The sequence below is a fragment of the Saimiri boliviensis genome, chromosome 14, assembly GCF_048565385.1.
Source record: "Saimiri boliviensis isolate mSaiBol1 chromosome 14, mSaiBol1.pri, whole genome shotgun sequence".
In the NCBI taxonomy this organism is placed as follows: domain Eukaryota; kingdom Metazoa; phylum Chordata; class Mammalia; order Primates; family Cebidae; genus Saimiri; species Saimiri boliviensis.
In genome coordinates, this window is record NC_133462.1 from 10,394,966 (window position 1) to 10,419,094 (window position 24,129).

Sequence of the window (24,129 nt, forward strand, 5' to 3'; positions counted from 1 at the left end):
TAATAAATGAGGGTATTCCAGAGTTGTTCGAAACACTTTTATCTCACTAAGCCTTTTTTGCTCGTTTTTTTTTTTTTTCTTTCGTTTACTTTCGGATTTGCCTTTTTAGACGCTTCAGAGGAGCTCCTTCTTTTAAATATTCCTGCTTGAAATGGCCACATGTTTTCTGATTGTGTGTCATGGTTTCCACGAGCACAAGTTGGTACCTGCTGCGTACCCCGCATTTCAGCACATTGATAATCATGCACAGGTTCCTCCAGACACTATGCTTGGAGAGCCTGGTCTGAAGAGCTCAGTCAGGACTCCAGACTCCAGGTCTCGCCTAGGCAACATGGCAAAACACCGTCTCTACCAAAATTTTAAACAGTTAGCTGGGCATGGTGGCACTCACCTGTGGTCCCAGGTACTTGGGAGGCTGAGTAGCTTCCCATTATACCAGAGCTGCCTTATTTTTGTTTTATTAACAGCTTTATTATTCAGGTGCCATAAAATGCACCATTTTATTTTTTTAGAGGTGGGGGTGGTCTCGCTATGTTTCCCAGCCTGGTCTGGAACCTCTGGGCTCAAGCAATCCTCTCATCTTGGCCTTCTAATTGTTGGGATTACAGGCATGAGCTACTGTGCTGAGCCAAATGTAACATTTTATTTTATCTTTAAAATTTATTTATTTATTTGAGATGGAGTCTTACTCTGTCACCCAGGCTGGAGTGCAGTGGCACAATCTCAGCTCACTGCAACCTTCGCCTCCTGGATTCAAGCAATTCTCTGCCTCAGTCTCCTGAGTAGCTGGGATTACAGGTGCCCACCACCACGCCTGGCTGATTTTTGTATTTTTAAGAGATATGGGGTTTCACCACCTTGGCCAGGTTGGTCTTGAATTCCTGACCTTGTGATCCACCTGCCTCGGCCTCCCAAAGTGCTGGGATTACAAATGTGTGCCACCTTACCCAGCGTGAATACACCATTTTAAAGTATAGCATTGAGTAATTTGTAGTATATTCACAAGATTGTGCAGCCATCACCACTCTTTCCAGAAGTTTCATCTCCCCAAAAGGAACCCCACATTTCTTAGTCGTCATCCATAGTCTCACCCTCCTCCCAGCCCCTGGCAGCCATGAGTCTCCTTTCTGTTTCTGTGGGTGTGTCTGTTCTGGATGTTGCATGTGAGTGGAATAATGCCCTCTATGGCTTTCTTTTCTGGCTTCCTTCACTCAGTGTGACATTTTCCAGGCTCATCCAAGGGGTGGCAATTGGCAGAGCTGCACTCCTTTCCGTGGCCGAGTGGCGCTCTGTTGGATGGATAAGGCTGCGTTTGATTTGTCCATTCATCAGTGGATGGACGTTTGGGTTCTTTCCACCTTTTGGCTATTTTAAATATAGTGCTGCTGTGAATATTCAGTCATGTGCACATTTGGGCGGGGATTTGTGTTCTAGGAGTAGAATCGCCAGGTCTTACAGCAGCTCTCCGTTTTAGGTCTGAGGAACCACTAGGCTGTTTTGCTGAGCAGCTGCACCGTTTCATCTTCCCACCCCAGAGTATGAGGGCTCCACCTTCTCCACGTCCTCACCAACACTTGTTATTGTCTGTGGTTCTTTTTTTTTTTTTCTGAGACAGAGTCTCACTCTGTCACCAGGTTGGGGTGCAGCGGTGCAATCTTGGCTCACTGCCACCTCTGCCTCCCGGGTTCAAGCGATTCTCCTGCCTCAGCCTCCCTGTTTTTTTTTTTTTTTTTTTTTTAAGTATAACTATCCTGGTGGGTGTGAAGTGGTATCTCATTGTGGTTTGGGTTTGTATTTGCCCGTAGCTGCTGATGTTGAACGCCTTTCTGTGTGCTTATTGGCCATCTGTGTATCTTCCTAAAAGAAATGTCTCTTCAGATTCTTGGCTTATTTTTTAAAAATCAAGTTACTATTTTTTGAGTTCTCTGTATATTCTGGATACAAGCCCCTTATCTGACGCATGTCTTGCAAATATTCTCTCATTTTGTGGGCTATCTTTTCATTTTATTTATGGTACCATTTGCAGGATAAAAGTGTTTTTTTTGTTTTGTTTTGTTTTGTTCTTGTTTTTTTTGAGATAGGGTCTCACTCTGTCACTCAGGCTGGAATGAAGTTGTGTGATCATGGCTCACTGCAGCCTTGAACTCCTGGGCTCAAGAGATTCTCCCACCTCAGCCTTCTGTGTCACTGGGATCACAGGCCCAGGCCACTATGCCCAGCTAATTTTTGTATTTTTTTGTAGACATGGGGTTTGGTTTCGCCATGTTGCCTGGGATGGTCTCAAACTCCTGGACTGAAGCGATCCTCCCACCTCAGCTTCCCAAAGTGCTGGAATCACAGGCATGAGCCACGATGCCTGGCTAAAAGTCTTAAAGTTTGATGAAGTCGAATCTGTCTGTTTTGCTTTCATGTCTTATCTAAGAAACCACTGTCTACTCCAAGGTCATGAAGATTTACTCCAATGTTTTCTTTTAAGAGTCTGTAATTTGAGCTCTCCTTGCCTCTTCATTTCTGATGTGTTGCTTCAGATGCATTTTCATCTTCAGGGTGGAAACATCTACAGGCTTCCCCATCCAGTGAAGGAAGAGAACGTGGCAGGTGGAGGGTAAGTTAAGAAGCCCCCCACCTCCTGCATGTGCCCCGACAGGAGTCCTCTGGCTTTCCTGTGCTGGCCAGGATAAGTGAGTGGGGAGGATGCTTTCAGTCTTAGTGGGATTAGGGTACAGCCTCCATTTTTTAGGGTTTATCAAGAATAGTCAGGCTCGGTGCAATGGCTCATGCCTGTAATCCTAGCACTTTGGGAGGCCGAGACGGGCGGATCACTTGAGTTCGGGGTTCGAGACCAGCCTGGCCAATGTGGTAAAACTCTGTCTCTACTAAAAATACAAAAATTAGCCAGGTGTATTGGCACAAACCCGTAATCTTAGCTACTTGGGAGGCTGAAGCACAAAAATCACTTGAACCCAGTAGGCAGAGGTCACAGTGAGCCGAGATCATGCCACTACATTCCAGCCTGGGCAACAGAGTGAGACCACCTCTCAAAAAAAAAAAAAAAAAAAAAAAGGAGTAGTCAGTGGATTGGAGTTATAGACAAAAAAGAAAGAAAACAAAAAATCAGTGATCAAAGGCAGAGTCCCTATCTCCCACTCTTTTCTCCTGCCACGTCTGCCTGCAGTAGCCAGCACAACGGTGGTCCCACGGACTGGACGGAGCCGAGGAGCACTTACGTCTGCAAGAACTGCAGCCAGATGTTTTATACGGAGAAAGGGCTGAACAGCCACATGTGTTTCCACAGCGACCAGTGGCCGTCACCTCGAGGGAAGCAGGAACTGCAGGTGAAGGGGCGTGACTAGTGGCTTTGTGGTTACTGGGTTTCTGGCAGGCCTGTGGAGCGTCAACGAGACTGGTGTCACTTATCTCAGGATGGGGAAGTCGCTCTGGGTGGGGGGCTGGAGTCAGGCTGCACGGCTCTCCAGGGGCAGGCCATCGCCGTGGGCTGCAGCAGCTGTGCCACTTAGGCCATGCCCCAGACTCACTGCTGTTTCCCATGGCAGCTTCCCCCCCCCCCACCGAAGCAGCTCTTCCTTTCCCCACCTACCTATCTCTTAAAGAGCCATCTCTTCTCTCTGTGTTTAGGTGTTCGGCACAGAGTTTTGCAAGCTGCTAAGACAGGTGCTGAGGTCAGAGGGGGACGGGCACAGTCCCTCAGAACCCAAGAAGCCCTTGGACCCCACAGCTGCAGCCCTGTTTGTGGTCCCCTTATCGGTCCCTGAGGTTCCAGTGGCCCGACACATAGGGAGCCTGGCCCTGGTGGGTGCTTGTCAGTCTGCCTCCTTCCTGCCACTGCCCCCACTGCCGGGGGAAGCTGTAGGAAAAGCCCAAAGCAGACACCACAGAAAACCTTGACTCCAAGCCGGGTGCGGTGGCTCACGCCTGTAAGCCCAGCACTTTGGGAGGCTGAGGTGGGCAGATCGCCTGAGCTCAGGAGTTCAAAACCAGCTTGGGCAACACGGTCAAACCCCATCTCTACTAAAACTACAAAAAAATTAGCCGGGCGTAGTGGTGGGCACCTGTAAACTCAGCTACTCAGGAGGCTGAGGCCCGAGGATCACTTGAACCCAGGAAGCCTCTGCAGTGAGCCGAGATCACACCGCTGCACTGCAGCCTGGGCAACAGTGAGACTCTGTCTAAAAAAAAAAAGGAAAATCTTGATACAGAAGAAGCTGGTTTGCATGTTAATTCAGTCATTCAGCATTCACTGCACCCCTCTGTGCCAGGCCCTGTGCTGGGTGGTGCTGGGGACACAGAGGTTACCGCAGTAGCCTGGGCCCTGCCTCCCAGGGTTCCCAGTCCAGTGGAGGAGACAGGCCTGTCCCCAGATGGTGATAACCCAAAGTAGGCAGGGCTGGGAGTAGAGGGAGCCCAGAGAGTTCCAGGGGCTCCTGAACTAGCCTGAGGAGGTAAGGGAAGGCTTCCTGGAGGGGGCGGTATGGGAGCTGAGACCTGAAGGAGGAGGAGGAGTAGGGCTGGCAGAGCGGAGGGATTCTGTGGAGGTGAGAAAGAGCGTGGTGAGTTACAAGTGATCCGTCTTAAAGGGCTTGTCTCTGCGGCCTGTACTGGAGGACCCCACCTGGAGAAGCTCCTGCTGGACTTGGGGACAGAGTCCATGGACCTGAAGGTCCCCTGAGTCAGTGGCTGGGTCATTTGGGTGGAGCAGCATTTCTTTCTTGTCGGCATCACACTGTATCTTTAGGGCTATCTCCCTATTTAAGGGCCAGTCATCTTAACAGTTGAGGCTGTCCTCACACGGAGTCAGGGGCTCTCCTGGGGCATCTGGATCATGGCCAGGCTCAGTGCCTCAGGTCTGGCCCAGGTGTGGCTGGCCTCCTTCGCGGAGGGCTCGGTGGGGAAGTGGCCACGCCGGGCATGCGTGCCCTGGTTTCCTCTCTCTGGCCAGTCTCCTTTTCGCGCTCTCCTTCCATCCTGGAGACGGAGTGGTGCAGTAAGTGGCTTCAGGTGGCCACCCGTGGTTCTAAACTCCCTCCTTCTTCTTCAGGGACAAGACAAAGACGGGGAGGAACGAGACAGCAAGGAGAGCAACCAGCAGAGGAAGCGGAAAAAGCGACCCCCACCCAAGTCACTGTTCATCCCTGCTCTGCCCTCCACGGCTGGGGAACCCTGCCCTGCAGGATGCCACCAGAGCCGCCTGCGGTCGCCTGTGTTCCTAGTGGACCACCTCCTGAAGGGCTTATTTCAGTGCTCCCCCTACACACCGCCCCCAATGCTCAGCCCCATCCGGGAGGGCTCTGGGCTATACTTCAACACCCTCTGTTCCATGTCCACTCAGGCCAGCCCTGACCAGCTCCTCAGCTCCATGCTCGGTGAGTGAGGCTGGGCACTCTGTGATCCTGGGGTGGATTGCCTATGGACCATGCCCACTCTCCCTTGTAGCATGTGGTTCAGGGATTGTCTCCCACCCAGGTGTACCTAGTCTGAGGGACCCTTTGCTATTCAGACATGCCCCAGACTGATCTAAGTGCCTTCTAGTGCTTAGAATTTTACGGCCAGAAAAAAAATGTAGAGGCCATTCAGCCTGACCATGCTTCTCCCTGCCCTTCTGTGTCATTTTCTTTTTCTTTTCTTTCTTTCTTTTTTTTTGAGACGGTGTCTTGCTCTGTTGCTAGGCTGGAGTGCAGTGGCATGATCTCAGCTCACTTGCAACCTCTGCCTTCCGGGTTCAAGCAATTCTCCTGCCTCAGCCTCCCGAGTAGCTGGGGCTACAGGTGTCTGCCAACATACCTGGCTTTTATATTTTTAGTAGAGATGGGGTTTCACCGTGTTGGCCAGGATGGTCTCGAGCTCTTGACCTCGGGATCTGCCTGCCTCGGACTCCCAAAGTGCTGGGATTACAGGCGTGAGCCTCCTCGCCCAGCCCTCTTTTTCTTTTTTGAGGCAGGGTCTCACTCTGTCACCCAGGCTGGAGTGCACTGATGCGATCACAGCTCACTGCAGCCTCAGTCTCCTGATCTCAAGCGATCCTCCAGCCTCAGACTCCCAAGTACCTGTGATTACAGGTGGGCAGCACCACACCTGGCTAATTACTTTTTGTAGAGACGGGGTCTTGCTATGTTGTCTAGGCTGGTCTGGAGCTCCTGGACTCAGGTGATTTTGCATCCTTGGCCTCCCAAAGTACCGGCAGTAAATGTGTGAGCCACTGTTTCCAGCCTGTCATTTTTTTTTTTTTTTTCTGAGACGGAGTTTCGCTCTTGTTACCCAGGCTGGAGTGCAATGGCGCATCTCGGCTCACCGCAACCTCCGCCTCCTGGGTTCAGGCAATTCTCCTGCCTCAGCCTCCTGAGTAGCTGGGATTACAGGCACGTGCCACCATGCCCAGCTAATTTTTTGCATTTTTAGTAGAGACGGGGTTTCACCATATTGACCAGGATGGTCTCGATCCCTCGACCTCGTGATCCACCCGCCTCGGCCTCCCAAAGTGCTGGGATTACAGGCTTGAGCCACCGCGCCTGGCTTTTTTTTTTTTTTTTTTTTAAGACAGAGTCTCACTCTGTCACCCAGGCTGGAGTGGAATGGCATGATCTCAGCTCACTGCAGCCTCTACCTCCCGGGTTCAAGCAATTCTTCTGCCTCAGCCACCCCAGTAGCTGGAACTAGAGGCGTGCACCACCACGCCTGACTAATTTTTGTATTTTTAGTAGAGATGGGGTTTCACCATGCTGGCTAGGCTGGACTCCAACTCCTGACCTTGAGTGATCCATCTGCCTTAGCCTCCCAAAGTGCTGGAATTACAGGTGTGAGCCACCATGCCCAGCCTGGCCTATGTTATTTTCTTAACAGCTTTATTGAGCTGTACTTCACATATCTTGCAAATCACCCATCTAGAGCGTGCAGTGTTGTTTAGGATATTCACAAGGCCGTGTACCCATCACACAGTGTAATTTTTAGTTTTTTCTTTATTTTTGTTGCTCTGTTTGCTTACACACAGTCTAATTTTACAGCACATTTCGCCTCCCCAGAAAAGCCGGAGCTCATTAGCAGTGACTCCGCCCGTATCCCCACATCCCTTGTTCCCCCACCCGCTCGTCTGCCTTCTCTCTGGATTTGCCTATTCAGGATATTTCATATAAGCAGAATTGTACAGTATGCAGCCTTTTGTGTCTAGTGTGTTTCACCTAGTATACTGTTTTCAGAGTTCCTTCATATTGTAGTGCGTATTAGTGCTCAATTCCTTTGCATGGCTGAACGTGTTTTTTTGGTACAGATGGGTCACATTTTTTTTTTATTCTTCAGTTGATGGACATTTGGGTTGTTTCCACTTAGGGCTATTATGAATAATGCTGCCATGAACATTTGTGTAGAAATTTTTTGGTTTTTTTCTGGGAGGCGGTCTCACTCTGTCACCCAGGCTGGAGTACAGTGGTACAGTCACAGCTCACTGCAACCTCAACCTCCTGGGCTCAACTGATCTTCCTGCTTTAGCCTTCAGAATAGCTGGACCTGCAGGCACAGGCACGTGCCCCCAGCCTGGCTAATTTTTTGTAGTTGTTTTTTAATAGAGAGGGGGGTCTTGCCATGTTGCCCAGACTGGTCTCATACTCTGGGGTGGGCCAGATGTGGTGGCTCATATCTGTAATCCTAGCACTTTGGGAGGTTGGGGCAGGTGGATTACCTGAGGTCAGGAGTTCAAGACCAGCCTGGCCAACATGGCAAAACCCCATCTCTACTACAAACAGAAAAAGTAGCCAGGCATGGTGGCAGGTGCCTATAATCCCAGCTACCCAGGAGGCTGAGGCAGGAGAATCACTTGAATTTGGGGCAGAGGTTGCAGTGAGCCGAGATTGTGCCACTTCACTTCAGCCTAGGTGAAAGAACGAAACTCGGTCTCAAAAAAAAAAAAGGGAATTCTGAGGTGAAACAATCCTCCAGCATTGGCCTTCCAGTGTGCTGGAATTGTAGGCCTGAGCCACCACAGCCAGCCTTATGTACAGGTTTTTGTGTGGATTTATCTTTTCAGCTCTCTTGGGTAGATATCTAGGAATGGAATGCTGGGTCATATGGTAACTCCGTATTTCACTGTTTATGAACTGCCAGATTGTCTTCCAAAATGGCTGGGCCACTTTAAATTTCCACTAGCGGTATATGAGCATCTTAATTTCTCCTCATTCTTGCCAGCACTTGTTATTGTCTGTCTTTTTTAGTATAACCATCCTGCTAGATGTAAAGTGGTCCATTTGGAGGACCAACTTTTTCAATTTCCATGAAGTCTAATTTTTAATTTCCATGAAGTCCAACTTTAATTTCCATTAAGTCTTGTGGTGGTATATATTATGTGTAAAGGTTTGCCTGATCCAAGGTCATGAAGAGTTACTCCTGTTTCCTTCTAAGAGTTTTGTAATTTTGACTCTTATACTTAGGTCTGTATTCAGTCTGAAGATAACTTTTATATATCACATGAGATAAAGCTATGAATTCACTTTTTTGCATGTATATATCCAGTGCTTCCAGTAGCATTATTTGAAGACTTCCTATTGAATTGACTCAGCACAATTCAGAGTTAGAAATCAATTGACCATACACATGTGGGTTTATTTCTGGGTGTTCAGTTCTTTTTTTTTTTTTTTTTTTGAGACAGATTCTTGCTCTATTGCCAGGCTGAAGTGCCGGGGCGCAATCTCGGCTCACTGCAACCTTCGCCTCTTGGATTCAAGCGATTCTTCCGCCTCAGCCTCCCGAGTAGCTGGGACCACAGGCACGTGCCACCATGCCCGGCTATTTTTTGTATTTTTAGTAGAGATGGGGTTTCACCATGTTGGCCAGGATGGTCTCGATCTCTTGACCTCGTGATCCACCCACCTCGGCCTCCCAAAGTGCTGGAATTACAGGCATGAGCCTCTGCGCCTGGCCCTGGGTGTTCAGTTCTATTGCATTGATTTGTATGCATATCCTTATGCCAGTATTACAGTTTTGATCACAGTAGTAGTTTGTAAGTTCTGGGGTTTTTTGGTAATTTTGAAGGGTTGTTTTTGTTTTTGTTTTTGAGACAGTGTCTCGCTCTGTTGCCCAGGCTGGAGTACAGTGGCATGATCTTGGCTCACTGCAGCCTCTAACTCCTGAGTTCAAGCAGTCCTCCCACCTCAGCCTCCTGAGGTGCTGGGATTACAGGAGTGCACCACCATGCCAGGCTAATTTTTGTATTTTTAATAGAGACGGGGTTTCATTATGTTGGCCAGTCTGGTCTCAAACTCCTGACATCAGGTGATCTGTCCGCCTCAGCCTCTCAAAGTGCTAGGATTACAGGCGTGGCCACCGTGCCCAGCCTATTTCTTTAGATATTTCTTTCTGTGCCTTTCCCCTTTCCATCTGCTACTCCTGTTACATGTAGTTGCTGCACTTAATGTATCCCTCATTTCTCTGAGGCTCTCTTTATTTCGCTTCATTCCGTTTCTCTTTGTTCTTCAGATTCCATAGTCTCTACTGCTCTGACTTCAAGCTAACTGACTGTTTTCTTCCTACCAACTCAAACCTATTGAGCCCCATTTTGGTTATTTTACTTTTTTTTCCTCAGCAGCTTCACTTGCCAATATTTTGCCTTCTAACCCCAGAATTCCCATTTGGTTCTCTCTTTTTAATAATTTCTATATCTTAATGATATTCTGTCTATGATGAGAAATTGTCCTTATGCCTTCCATTACTTCTTTTTTTTTTTTTTTTTTTTTTGTTCGTTTATTTGTTTTGAGACGGAGTTTCGCTCTTGTTACCCAGGCTGGAGTGCAATGGCGCGATCTCGGCTCACCGCAACCTCTGCCTCCTGGGTTCAGGCAATTCTCCTGTCTCAGCCTCCTAAGTAGCTGGGATTACAGGCACGCGCCACCACGCCCAGCTAGTTTTTTGTATTTTTAGTAGAGACAGGGTTTCACCATGTTGACCAGGATGGTCTTGATCTCTGGACCTCGTGATCCACCCGCCTCGGCCTCCCAAAGTGCTGGGATTACAGGCTTGAGCCACCGCGCCCGGCCCATGCCTTCCATTACTTCTTTAAGCATGGGAGCTGAGGGAGAGGCAGCCTGGGCTGTACCTACCTGGATTAGAACCCTCGGAGCTGGGAGTTGGCTGGGTGAAGGAGCAGGTCACAGCTCAGATGCAGCAGCCTCTTGTTGTTCTTATCAATATTTAGTTTATTTTTTATTTTTTATTTTTTTGAGATGGAATCTCACTGCGTTGCCCAGGCTAGAGGGCACTGCTACAATCTTGGCTCACTGCAACCTCCGCTTTCTGGGTTCAAATGATTCTCCTGCCTCAGCCTCCCAAGTAGCTGGGATTACAGGCATCTGCCACCATACCTGACCAATTTTGTATTTTTAGTAGAGATGGGATTTTGCCACATTGGCTAGGCTAGTCTTGAACTCCTGACCTCAAGCAATCTGCCCACCTCAGCACCCCAAAGTGCTGGGATTACAGATGTGAGCCACTGCACCTGGCCTAGTTGATATTTTTTAAATATTTGAAAATGAATGATTCTTTTAAAATGAATATTTCTCCAAGTGCTGAATGACCTTAGGACAATTTCCAGAGACTTTAGCTGTTGTTTTTATATATACGTATACTTGTCATGAGTTAATTTGTTTGCTGAGTTCCTCCCTCTACTTTTCCAGAAACGCTACCCTCTCCCGTGGGATCTTAAAGAGGCTGCTTTCAGCTGTGTCCACACAGGCAGGCAGAGGGCCCTGTGGGTTACCTGCTGTCAGTCTTCTTGAGCCTTTTCACTCTGTGTTTCTAGATCAAGTGGATGGGTCTTTTGGCATCTGTGTGTTGAAGGATGACACCAAGATCAGCATTGAGCCGTAAGTTGGGTCCTTTGCAGTGAAGCTGCTTTTTACCCCACCTCGAGTTCTAGGGTTCATTTTCCCAAGGGTTCCTTCTTCCCATGGGGGGTTCAGGTTTACCCATAAAGGCTCTCTAGGTGTGAAGCCGGAGATTTTTCCAAGTATCTGTAGGAAGATCCCCAATTTTCCTCCTAAAGTTTCAGCTATATATATGGTTGGGTGCATGGGGACAGAATGCCCTGGGCCTTGGGGTTCCGGGTAGAATAGGTGATGGCACAGAGCAAGGCGTGAGCGTGCCTGGGGGATGTGGCTGGGTGGCTGTGGTGTGGATATAGACACATGCCGGCTGTCAGCTTGCAACTCCCTGGCCTTGAACCTGAGAGAGAAACGTGGCAGTGAGGAAAGCAGAGGAAGGGAGGAAGTGTCCCTGCAGAAGTTTTTGAGAAGCCTGCATGCATCTGTCGGGGACAGGACATACCTGATGCACCCGAGAGACAGCAGAGGGCTTCCACAGAGCAGGCTGTGTCCCGAGAGCAGGACGCCCAGAGCGTCTCCATTTCACTTCCCACCTCAGTCACATTTGGACGTCTCCCATATCTGTGCATCTGGCCTCATTTCAGACACATCAATATAGGAAGCCGGTTTCAGGCAGAGATCCCGGAACTCCAGGAGAGATCCCTGGCTGGAATTGACGAGCATGTCGCTTCTCTGGTCTGGAAGCCGTGGGGAGATATGATGACCAACCCAGAGACACAGGATAGAGGTGGCTGAGGCTTCAAGGCTAAGTTCTTAAGGGCCCTTCTTTCCCCTCCATTTCCAGGGAGTTTTTCCTCCTGGGTCCCGAACTCCTGACCGCTGGGTACAAGAAGCAGTGTCCCTGGGTGTGGGAGGGAGCTGACCCTCTGCCAGCGTTGCTTCCATGCTGCCTTCTCCCTCCCCTACCTCTTCTGTCACATGGTAGCTGGCCAGGCCACCCAGAGCGGGTGCCGGGGACAGGGTTCTGCTCTTCCTCCTCATCCGTCCCTTTCCCCAGCCTGCCCTCGGTGGAGAGGTAGGAGAGAGAAGGGGAAGGCACCCTCTCTGTGCCGTCTGTCAGGAAGGGTTCCTCCCTGGCACCTGCTGACTCCCGTGTGCCTCCTCTTCCTCATGCCCTTTTTGGAAACAGTGACCGAGCTCTGCAATGTGGCGTGCTCCAGCGTGATGCCGGGAGGGGGCACCAACCTGGAGCTCGCTCTGCACTGCCTGCATGAGGCCCAGGGTGACGTTCAGGTGAGGCACAGCCAGGGGACCCTCCCTGCTCTCCTGGGGCCCAAGGTTCCAGGTGCATGCGACCTGCCATCTGCTTGGGGGTTCAGAGCAGATGGAAGCTGGAAGAAAACCGCCCATCCTCTTCCCCAGTGGCTTTGGGATTGCAGTGGTCCTTATGCACTGACTATAGGGGAATGCTAAGACACAGGCCCAATTCATAGCTACTTGTCCGGGGTAACAACCAAGTACAGGGGCTCCTCTGAGATCGCAGGGGCACTGGAGAAGGGAAGCCCTGGAGAGCAGCTCAGGACCGCATTCATCTACTTCATTCCTTGGGCTTTAGCTTTCGATTGAACACTCACATATACAAACCTCTGGTGCAACATAAATGGCTCTACCTCATCCAAAGACCCTCCTCACAATTCTGGGTGTCAGAAAGTAAATCAAAAGTCTAACTGTGAAGAGTGGGAGAGGAAGGGCCACATAGCCTGTGTTATCTAAGAGCTAACAGTCATGCCATGGTCTTGCTTTTCACCAAGCTGAGAGGCAGTGTCTGGCATATAGCAGGTCCTCAGCAGAGTACATATTTATTGAGTACCTGCTGGGTGACTGTACTGTAGGCACTGGAGCCAGGCTGGCTGAGGGGCTCTATGCTAGCTTTAATGCTCTGTTGTCTCTGTCTTGAAATTCTTGGCCAATGTGGTGGCTGCTCACGCCTGTAATCCCAACACTTTGGGAGGCTGAGGCAGGCGGATCACGAGGTCAAGTGATCGAGACCATCCTGGTCAACATGGTGAAACCCCGTCTCTACTAAAAATACAAAAATTAGCTGGGTGTAGTGGTGTGTGCCTGTAATCCCAGCTGCTCAGGAGGCTGAGGCAGGAGAATCACTTGAACCTGGGAGGTGGAGATCATGACAAAATCTTGATTCACTGCACTCCAGCCTGGGTGATAAAAGCAAGACTTTGTCTCAAAAAAAAAAATACATAAATAAATAAAATAAAAATTAGCCAGGCATGGTGGTGGGCACCTGTAATCCTAGCTACTCAGGAGGCTGAGGCAGGAGAATTGCTTGAACCTGGGAAATGGAGGTTGCAGTGAGCCAAGATCATGCCATTGCACTCCAACATGGGTGAAAGAGTGAGACTCCATCTCAATAAAAAAAAGAAAAAGAAAAGAAAAAAAATCTTAATATTTTTTATTTTTTTGTTTTTATTTTTTTTTACAAACTCTCGTGTCGAGGGCTGACTTTTGATAGATCGCAGCGAGGGAGCTGCTCTGCTGCATATGAAACCCCAACCCAGAAGCAGATCGCCTGCGAATGGTTTAGCGCCAGGTTCCGCACGAATGTGCGTTGTGTGACAGGCGAGGAATAGGTTTTAAACAAGGAGCCCTGTGTCTTCATTTTGCACTGGGCCCCACAAATTATTCAAACCCTGCAATGATGGTTTACACTAATGATCAAGATAAAATCCCTGTTCTCGTGGGGCTTACATTTTAGGAAAGTCAAAAGGAAATCTAGTGTTAAAAATTGTTAGCTAGCCTGGGCACATGGCTCACGCCTGTAATCCCAGCACTTTGGGAAGCCAAGGCAGGCAGATCACCTGAGGTCGAAAGTTCAAGAGCAGGCTGGCCAACATGGTAAAATCCTGTTTCTACTATAAATTAAAAAAAAAAAAAAATTAGCAGGGAGTGGTGGCAGGTGCCTGTAGTCCCAATTAAAAAAAAAACAAATTAGCAGGGAGTGGTGGCAGGTGCCTGTAGTCCCAATTAAAAAAAAAAAAATTAGCAGGGAGTGGGGGCAGGTGCCTGTAGTCCCAGTCCCAGCTACTAGGGAGGCTGAGGCAAGAGAATGGCTTAAACTGGGAGGCAGAGGCTGCAGTGAGCCAAGATCGTGCCACTGGACTCCAGCCTGGGTGACAGAGCAAGACTCTGTCTCAGAAAAAAGAAATGTGTTAGCTAGTTGGGTCCAATGGTGCCCACCCGTGTTCCTGGCTACTCACGAGGAAGGGGCTGAAGGAGCCCAGGAATTGGAGCTCACCTGGACAACATGGTGAGACCTCATCTTTAACAATTATTCAAAATAATGTTTTTAATCGTTAGCTAATGACTGGTGCTATGACGAAAATAAAATGGGGCCCTAGGTAAGGGTCGTGCTCCTCAAAATGCCAGTCCGAGGGAATAAGGAGCTTATGCCAAAATAAATCCACACGCTGTCTCCTTCATCAGGATAGGCTTGCTGTGCAAAAAGAACCTCAGCTGCACTCAGTGGTGTGCACAGTGACAGTTGATGCGCCCACAGACAGTTCACAGGCTGGGAGCCTGTCCAGGGCCACTTTGAAGAGCCCTGGGACGGGCAGTGACTTTAGGGACAGCTGCAAGTGTTTTTCAGATGAATGGGAGGACGCCGGGGGTCCTCGTCCCCAGCCAGCCCTGGGCAGCCTGCCGCTCCTCTTGTTCCAGGTCGCCCTGGAGACTCTCCTGCTCCGAGGGCCCCACAAGCCGCAGACGCACCTGCTCGCTGACTATCGCTACACAGGTGATGGGGAAAGGCTGCCGGGCTGGTTCGGCCCAGCTGAGACCCCTGTGAAGCAGCCGGCTCTGTTGCAAGCTTGCCTCTGCCTGCTGGAGTTCTCTTCCAGGCCTCCGCCTGCCTTTCAGGAGGGCCTGTCCATGTCAGGATAATTCAGTGGGCACCACGTTCTGCTAATGGGCTCCTGCTTCACCCTGTCCCCGTGGTTTCCTTACAGACTCTGCCTAGCCAGAAGGGAAATGATCCAGGCCAGCGGGAGGGGAGACGGGCTGAAGTTCAGTGGCTGAACCCATCAGCCCTGGAGACAGGCTGCCTGGGGCCCCCACCTGCCTTTAGCAAGCGACTGAAGCCTCCGTTGTCACATCCATTAAGTGGAACTAGTAGTGGTCCCTGTCTTCTGGAAACTGTTTGAGTTTTTTATGCGATTGGCACATAATTGGTGCTCAGTAATGGTGGGTATAAAAGGGAAGGTGGTCTGCATTTTGGCCATGGCTGTGGTCCCAGGACAAATGGCCTCCCCGCTGTTGGCTTTGTTCTTTGATAGGTTCAGACGTCTGGACCCCTATAGAGAAGAGGCTTTTTAAGAAGGCGTTCTGTGCCCACAAGAAGGACTTCTACTTGATACACAAGACGGTAAAGTGATGTGGGTGGGTGTCCCGGGCCTGGCCCAACACAGCTGAGACCAGCTAGATAGAGCTGCAGGGCTGGTCGGAGTCAGGGTCGGAGGGCTCCACCTTTACCTGTCTGTGGCAGCACTCTTACTGTAGACAGTTGACAATGTCCAAAAGCTGTCCTTGTGAACGGCTGCAAATGGCAAAGGCCTGCATCACCTGCACAGAACAGAGTCTCCCGTGCCCCTCCCCGTGGTCCTACTCCTGCTTGGTGGCCTCTGTTACCTATTAGACCAAGCACGTACAGGCATTTCTGTCTGTGCAAATTTTATATAAATAAGTATGCATGTACTTTAAAAAAGGTAAGAGCTGGCCATGGTGGCTTATGCCTGTAATCCCAGCACTTTGGGAGGCCAAGGCAGGAGGATCACTTAGGTCAGGAATTGGAGACCAGCCTGGCCAATATGGTGAAACCCGTCTCTACTAAAAATACAGAAATAAGCCAGGTGTGGTACATGTGCCTATAATCCCAGCTGCTTGGGAGGCTGAGGCAGGAGAATCGTTTGAACCCAGGAGGCGGAGGCTGCAGTGAGCAGGGATTGTGCCACTGCACTCCAGCCTGGGAGACAGAGTGAGACTGGGTCTCAACAAAAAGGATGAGGTCAGGCACGGTGACTCACACCTGTAATCGTAGCACTTTGGGAGGCCAAGGTGGGAGGATTGCTTGAGCCTAGGAGTTCAAGACCTGCCTGGGCAATATAGTGAAACCTTGCCTCTACAAAAAAATTTAAAACTAGCCTAGCATGGTGACTTATGCCTATGGTCCCAGTTACTTGTGAGGCTGAGATGGGAGGATTGCTTCAGCCTGGGAGGCGAAGGCTGCAATGAGCCAAGATTGCGCCACTGCACTCCAGCCTGGGTGACGGAATGAGATCCTGTTCCCCCACCAAAAAAACGATGAGATTTCACTGCATGTAATGTCCTGCTGCTTATTTTCTGTTCTTTTAAAAAAAAAAAAAAAAACTTAGATGTACACAAAATTGCACATGATTGAAGTATAAGAGTTGCTAAGTTTTGACATATTGATAGACCTGGAACTGTCACCACAGTCAAGACAACGAGCATGCCCCTCAGCCCTGTATCTCGTCCTGCCCCATGGTAATCACTCCTCACTGCTCCCCTACCCCCAGTCAGCACTGATCTGCCATCACTGTAAATTTGTTTCATTTCCTAGAGTTTGCTGTACATGGAGTAGTAGCACAGTATGGACTCTGCTTGCTCCAGCTTGTTGCACTCAGCATCATGATTTTGAGGTCATCCATGTTGCATGTACTGATATATCTCACCTTTTCACTGCTGAATAACATTCCACTGGATGGACATACCACAGTTTATGTAATCATTTGCCTGTTGGTGGACATTTGAGTGGTTTCCAGTTTGGGTGACTATAAATAAATTCGTTGTGAACATTCAGGTACAAGTCTTGGTATGGACATGTACTTTGCTTTCTAGAGGAGTCAATACTTAGGATGGAATGATTTAGTGGGTGGATGTTTAACTTTTTAAGAAACTGCCAAACAATTTTCCAAAGTCGTCGTACCATTTCACATTCCCACCGGCAGGAAACGAGATCTCTGGTTGCTCCACAACCTCACTAGCCATGGGTAGGCCCACTCCTTTTCCTTTTTTATTTTTTATTTTTCTATTTTTGGGCCAGTCCTTTGAGTTGCAGCCATTCTCATGACAGTGGCATCGCATTGTGCTTCCTTCATGACTGGCGATGCTGAGCCTCTTCTCATGGACCTGTTTGCTGTCTCTGTGCCTTTGCTGAGGTGTCTGCTCACATCTCTTGCGGATGTTTTTATTGGGGTGTCTGTGTTTTCTTTTCTTTTCTTTTTTTTTCAGATGGATTCTCTATTGCCCAGGCTGGAGTACGGTGATGCGATCACTGCTCACTGCAACCTCTGTCTCTTGGGTTAAAGTGATTCTCCTGCCTCAGCCTCCTGAGTAGCTGGGATTACAGGTGCATGCCACCATGCCCGGCTAATTTTTGTATTTTTAGGAGAGACAGGGTTTCAACCATGTTGGCCAGGCTGGTTTCGAACTCCTGACCTCAGGTGATCCACCCTCCTCAGCCTCCTGAAGTGCTGGGATTACAGGCATGAGCCACGGCACCCAGCCAAGGAGAGTTGACATTTTAACAACACTGAGTTTCTGACCCATGAACAGGGTCTGTGTCTCTATGTGTCATCTTTAATTTCTCTTAGCAGTGTTTGGGTTTTGTTTATTTGTTTTCATATCTTTTAAGATACAGGATCTCTGTTGCCCAAGCTGAAATACAGGGGTATGATCATAGTTCACTGCACCCTTGACCTCCTGGGGTCAAGTGATCCTCCAGCTTCAAGTAGGTGGGACTACAGGTGTGTGCCATCACACCTAACTCTGGTATAACTCTTTTTTTTTTTTTTTTTTTTTTTTTTGATACGAAGTCTCACTCTGTTGCCCAGTCTGTAGTGCAGTGGCACGATCTCGGCTCACTGCAACCTCTGCCTCCTAGGCTCAAGTGATTCTCCTGCCTCAGCGTCCTGAGTAGCGATTCTCCTACTTTGGTGTCCTCAGTCCAGGCACCCGCCACACCCAGCTAATTTTTTTGTATTTTAGTAGAGACGGGGTTTCACCATGTTGGCCAGGCTGGTCCCAAACTCCTGACCTCAGGCGATCCTCTCACCTCGGCCTCCCAAAGGGCTGGGATTACAAGTGTGAGCCACCATGCCTGGCCTCTGGTATAACTCTCTGAACATATATTAAACAGTTATGGTAACCTTTCATGTTCTTCCCTGCTCATTCTAACATCTGTGTCTGTGGTAGATTGACTTTGATGGATTTGTGTTTCTCCTCCTGATGTGCCATATTATCCTGCTTCTTTTTTCACCAGATCGCAGGCATTGTGAATTTTAGCTGTTGGAAGCTGGATATTTTTGCAGTCTTATAAATATTATTGAGTTTTGTTCTGGAACACAGTTACTTTTAGATTTTTTAGGTGGGACCAGCATAGCTCTTCTCCAAGGCTGATTATTTCTCATTCCTGAGGCAAGGCTGTGTCTCTACCCCACCCAGTGCCCCCGAACCCTGAAGTTTCCCACTGTGGCTGTGGGAATGGGCACTATTCCTGGCCCTGGAGGAGCAGCAGGCACTTGTCCCTGTCATCCTTTTGGATGGCTCTTTACCCAGCTTTGGCTGGTCTCTTCCCATGCATGTGTTGGGCAGTCCTTGGCTGAACCCTTGGCTGAGTGCTTGGGGGAAATTCACTCCCCATCACTGGAATGTTCTCTGGGCAGCTCTCTCCTCTCCCATCCTCTGTCCTACTGCTGTGTTCTCGGGGGCACTGTGCTTCACCTCAACTCCCTAAGTCCTGCTGGGTTCTGCCTAAATTGTCCCCCACCCCCGTCTAGTCAGTGGCCTGGAAACGCAAGCTGGTAAGCCGGGAAAGTGGCAGCTTGCTTCCCGTTGGGGCTCGCTGTCCTCTGTTGAATGATGCCTGGTGTCTTGCCAAACATGGTTGATATTTTGACTCTGCATTTCATTGTTTTGACAGGAGCATGAATCTGGTTCCTGTTGCTTCATCTTGTTCCGAAGCAGAAGTCCAACTTTTTTTTTGAACTTAGTGATGTTTCTTAGGTAGAGTTTGTGCTGTTTTGACTCCTCATTTGTGAATACTCACAAAGTAGCTGAAAAACATTTGGGTGGAGAATGTATTCTCTGGAGTCAGCTCAATGGGCAGTTTAATTTCCTGAGAAATTTTCTTCCTAGAGCAATTACACTTTTCCTTTTTTTTTTCCTTTAAGAGACACTGACTCTAGAGTGCTGTGACGCAATCATAACTCACTGACGGCAGGGCACAGTGGCTCACGCCTGTAATCCCAGCACTTTGGGAGGTCGAGGCTGGCAGATCACCTGAGGTCAGGAGTTCAAGACCAGCCTGACCAACATGCTGAAACCCCATCCCTACAAAATTACAAAAATAATTAACTGGATATGATGGTGGGTACATGTAATCCCAGCTACTCAGGAGGCTGAGGCGGGAGAATCACTTGAACCTGGGAGGCGGAGGTTGCAGTGAGCCGAGATCATGCCACTGCACTCCAGCCTGGGCAACAGAACGAGACTGTCTCCAAAAAAAAAAAAAAAAAAAAAAAGGCTTACTGCAGCCTTGAAGTCCTGGCCCACGCGATCCTCTTGCTTCAGCCTCTTAAGTAGCTGGGACCCCAGGGATACACCACCATGCCTGGCTAATGTTTAAAAATTTTTGTAGAGATGGGGTTTGGCTATGTTGTCCAGGCTGATCTTGAACTCCCGACCTCAAGTGATCCTCCTGCCTCAGCCTCTTAAGGTGCTGGGATTACAGGCATGAGCCACCAAGCCCAGGCTCCCTTTTGTTTTTACAGAAGTTATTTTTAGTGGGATCCTTTCTTAGGGGAGGAAAGGGAAAATGATGCCCTAGGTTCATGTGGTGCACTCAAAACCTCCCCTTCTTCCAGAGTGGGTCACTTCCTGCCAAGACTTTAGAGGCTCTGCCTAGCTGTTGCAATGGCTATGTGGTACTCTGCCTGCAGAGGGCATTCCGTTTATTAGCATGATGTCGCAGTTAGCATCCCTGGAGGGACATCTGCACATCTTCCTGTAGGAAGGAATTCTGGGTTGGGCTGGGTGTGGTGACTGACGCCTGTAATCCTAGCACTTTGGGAGGCTGAGGTGGGCGGATCACAGGTCAGGAGTTCAAGACCAGCCTAACCAACATGGCAAAACCCTGTCTCTACTAAAAATACAAAACAGCTGGACATGGCGACGGGCACCGGTAATTCCAGCTGCCCAGGAGGCTGAGGCAGGAGAATCGCTTGAACCCGGGAGGTGGAGGTTGCAGTGAGCCATGATTGCGCCACTGCACTCTAGTCTGGGTGACAGAGCGAGACTCCGTCTCAAAAAAAAAAAAAAAGAAAAGAAAAGAAAAGAAAAACAATTCCTGGACTGGAATGGCTGCTCAGAGTGTGCAGGCTTAGGTGCTGGTGGCTACTGTGTGGCTCCACTTTGAACCCCCTTGTCCCCAGGAAGGACTTTATGGTCCTCTGCCTCTGTGGTGAGTGGAGACGCCAAGCCAAAGGAAGAGGCACTTCCGAAGCCGGCCCAGTGGTGAGGTCACACTCCCGGGACCCGCATGGCACGGCCACAACCTGCTTCTGTTTTCTTTCACCAGATCCAGACAAAGACGGTAGCTCAGTGCGTGGAGTATTATTACATCTGGAAAAAAATGATCAAGTTTGACTGTGGCCGAGCCCCAGGGCTAGAAAAGAGGGTCAAGAGAGAGCCGGAGGAGGTGGACAGGACAGAGGAAAAGGTGGAGGAACCGGGGCAGGGGCAGGAGCTTGTCTCTCCTCCCAGTGCCTGTGCCCGCTGCCCCTTGGGTTGGAGGGTGGGGTCAGAGGGCGGGGGTGCTTCTGACGGTAGTGCTTCCTTGCATGAGACACGTGTGCCCTCACCTCTGTGTCTCCCTTACAGTGGGACAGGTCAGCACCCTTATGTCACTCTTGCTTCCTCTGCAGGTCCCATGCAGCCCTCGGGAGAGACCCAGCCACCATCCAACTCCCGAGTTAAAGATAAAGACCAAGAGTTACAGGAGGGAGTCCATCCTCAGCTGCAGCCCAAACGCAGGCCCCAGGCGGACCCCCGAGCCATCGGGAAGCGCGGAGAGCCAGGGCATTTTTCCATGCAGAGAGTGTGAAAGGTACCCGGCTTTCTCCTGGAGATGTTCCCAGGGCTCCCGGCCTCACCCCTGTGATCCTTTCTTCTGGGTGACCCACCTCCCTCCTTGCTCTGACCCCAAGTCCTCTGGTGACTCCTCAGGGTGTTTGACAAGATCAAGAGTCGAAATGCCCACATGAAGCGGCACCGCCTTCAGGACCACGTGGAGCCCATGGTCAGGGTGAAGTGGCCGGTGAAGCCCTTCCAGCTGAAGGAGGAGGAGCTGGGGGCTGACATCGGGCCCCTGCAGTGGTGATTCCTGTGGGAGCAAGTCCGAACGGGACCTCCGGTGCTGCCCCTCCTCCCTTCGGGCTCTCGGGGTGTTTGGGCCCCCCCCCCGCCTCCCCCACCCTCCCCGTCCCCCGTTGGCTAACCTGCCTGCAAACATGGCAGGCATTCAACCACAGGTAGGCAAGAGGAGCCCAGTCATCGGACAGCTCTACAGCCCCTGTCCAGTGGCACCCGAGGCTCCACTCTCCTTAGGTTCACACTCTCCCCTTCTTTCCCTTCCACTTCTAGAGCAGGGAGGCTTGGGGAGGCGAAAAGTTAGCTCTGGGTAGCTCTTAAATCTTAGCCTCAGTTGTGGGGTTTGGTTTCATGTGTTAGATAAGGCCAAGAAGTAGAGAATCAGTGGGAAAAAACCTTGAGATCGCCAACAAGCTGGGCCCTCCCCGGGGCGGGGGCTCTGCCTTCCGGATTCGGTCCCTAGTCTTGCGGTGACTTGTGCATTGTTTGGAGTTTTTTGTACGTGTCTACTTGCAAATCTGATTAAATTGGGTTCTTGAGCCGCTGTCTTTGACTTCCCTGCCTGTTGATCCGGTAGAGGCTTAGGGGCCGCGCCAGGTGCTAAGGCCAGGAGGTGAGTCAGCTGCAGCCTGCCCTGGGGACTAGGGGCCTCAGGGAGAAGATGGGCATGTTAATTTGGACATTCATTTGGCAAACACCTACAAAGCACCTGCTGTAGAATGCCAAACCATGCAACAGGGATAGGGAAACAAGAGAGACCCCTTTCCTCACGGACCCTCCTTTGCAGGAGTGGGAAGGTAGCAGGAATAATCAGCAAACACAAGGTGATTTTTAGGTCGAGATACTGGAAATGCTTTTGACCTTAAGTAACAGAAGAGTTGGTGTTGGTTTAAACAGTCATGGAGCCGGGCGTGGTGGCTCAAGTCTGTAATCCCAGCACTTTGGGAGGCCGAGGCAGGTGGATCACGAGGTTGAGAGATCGAGACCATCCTGGTCAACATGGCGAAACCCCGTCTCTACTAAAAATACAAAAAATTAGCTGGGCATGGTGGCTCGTGCCTGTAATCCCAGCTACTCAGGAGGCTGAGGCAGGAGAGTCACCTGAACCTAGGAGGCGGAGGTTGCGGTGAGCCGAGATCGCGCCATTGCACTCCAGCCTGGGTAATGAGCGAAACTCCATCTCAAAAACAAAAACAAAAACAAAAACAAAAACGTCATGGAGTTTGGTGGTCCCAGTGGCTCAACCTTGAAATCAGGGACTACTGCTGGGGCAATGTCAGAACCGAGGCTCCAGCAGAGGTGAGAATAGCCTGGAACCAAAATCCAGACCTGCACAGGATGGCAGGGGCAGGGAAGAGAAACCAGCCCACCTCCCAGCCTCCCTTTTTAAGAGTGAGTGAGGAAAACTAACCACTGCCAGCAGATGCCCATATGTCTCACTGAGCCTGTGTTGGCTTCTAAACTGATCCCTGGCAGTGAGAAGGGAAATGACCACAGTTAGCCCAGACCACTCAAGACACACCTCCGTGGCTGGGCACAGTGGCTCACGACCGTTATTCCAGCACTTTGGGAGGCGTAGGAAGGCATATCATTTGAGATAAGGAGTTCAAAACTAGCCTGGCCAACATGGTGAAACCCCATGTCTACTAAAAATACAAAAATTAGCCAGGTGTGGTGGTGGGCGCTTGTAGTCCCAGCTACTCAGGAGGCTGAGGCATAAGAATGGCTTGAATTTGGAAGTTGGAGGTTGCAGTGAGCCGAGATAATGGCATTGCACTCCATTTCCAGCCTGGGTGACACAGCAAGACCCTATCTCAAAGAAAAAAAAAAGGCCAATAAACACTCAACAGGCTAGGTATGATGACTCACACCTGAAGTCCCAGCAGTTTGGGAGGGTGAGGAGGGAGGACTGTGTGAGCCCAGGAGTTTGAGACTAGCTTGGGCAACATAGTGAGACCCCATCTCTATTTAAAAATATATGTAGGCTTGGCCGGGCGCGGTGGCTCAAGCCTGTAATCCCAGCACTTTGGGAGGCCAAGGCGGGTGGATCCTGAGGTCAAGAGATCGAGACCATCCTGGCCAACATGGTGAAACCCTGTCTCTACTAAAAATACAAAAAATTAGCTGGGCATGGTGGTTCTTGTCTGTAGTCCCAGCTACTCAGGAGGCTGAGGCAGGAGAATTGCCTGAACCCAGGAGGTAGAGGTTGCGGTGAGCTGAGATCACGCCATTGCACTCCAGCCTGGGTAATAAGAGCGAAACTCCGTCTAAAAAAAAAAAAAAAAATTATATATATATATATATATATATATATATATATATATATATATATCTGTATGTATATATCTGTGTGTGTGTATGTTTGTATGTATGTGTGTGTAGGCTGTAATCCCAGCACTTTGGGAGGCTGAGGTGGGCAGATCACCTGAGGTTCAGAGTTCCAGACCAGCCTGGCCAGTATGATGAAGCTTCGCCTCCCATAATGATACAAACATTAGCTGGTTGTGGTGGCAAATGCCTGTATTGTCAGCTACTCAGGAGGCTAAGGCAGGAGAATCCCTTGATCTCAGGAGGCAGAGGTTGCAGTGAGCCAAGATCACACCACTGCACTTCAGCCTGGGTGACAGAGTGAGCCTCTGTCTCAAAAATAAATAAATAAATAAATAAATAAAAATATATGTAGGCCAGGTGCAGTGGTTCATGCCTGTAATCCCACCACTTTGGGAGGCCAAGGTGAGTGGATCACCTGAGGTTAGGGGTTTGAGACCAACCTGGCCAACATGGCGAAACCCATCTCTACTAAAAATACATAAATTATCTCGGTATGGTGGCATGCAACTATAATACCAGCGAC

The 24,129-nt window shown here is 49.8% G+C and overlaps 1 protein-coding gene across 2 annotated transcripts in view; it reads left to right on the forward strand.

The window, feature by feature from the left end:
* Positions 1-21,812, forward strand: part of ZNF541 (zinc finger protein 541) — a 29,698-nt gene extending 7,886 nt beyond the window's left edge. Inside the window, exons 4-15 of one of the 2 annotated variants that reach the window (XM_074386132.1) lie at positions 2,547-2,605; positions 3,176-3,335; positions 3,637-3,810; positions 5,057-5,381; positions 10,796-10,859; positions 11,462-11,604; positions 12,007-12,110; positions 14,553-14,628; positions 15,167-15,255; positions 20,485-20,625; positions 20,831-21,012; positions 21,132-21,812. In XM_074386132.1, coding sequence (XP_074242233.1) covers positions 2,547-2,605; positions 3,176-3,335; positions 3,637-3,810; positions 5,057-5,381; positions 10,796-10,859; positions 11,462-11,604; positions 12,007-12,110; positions 14,553-14,628; positions 15,167-15,255; positions 20,485-20,625; positions 20,831-21,012; positions 21,132-21,285 — 1,671 coding nt within the window. In that variant the 3' untranslated portion in view covers positions 21,286-21,812. Of the gene's footprint in view, positions 1-2,528; positions 2,606-3,175; positions 3,336-3,636; positions 3,811-5,056; positions 5,382-10,795; positions 10,860-11,461; positions 11,605-12,006; positions 12,111-14,552; positions 14,629-15,166; positions 15,256-20,484; positions 20,626-20,830; positions 21,013-21,131 lie in introns of both variants that reach the window. The other variant, XM_010351012.3, reaches the window with a different exon arrangement.
* The last annotated feature ends 2,317 nt before the right edge of the window (positions 21,813-24,129 follow it).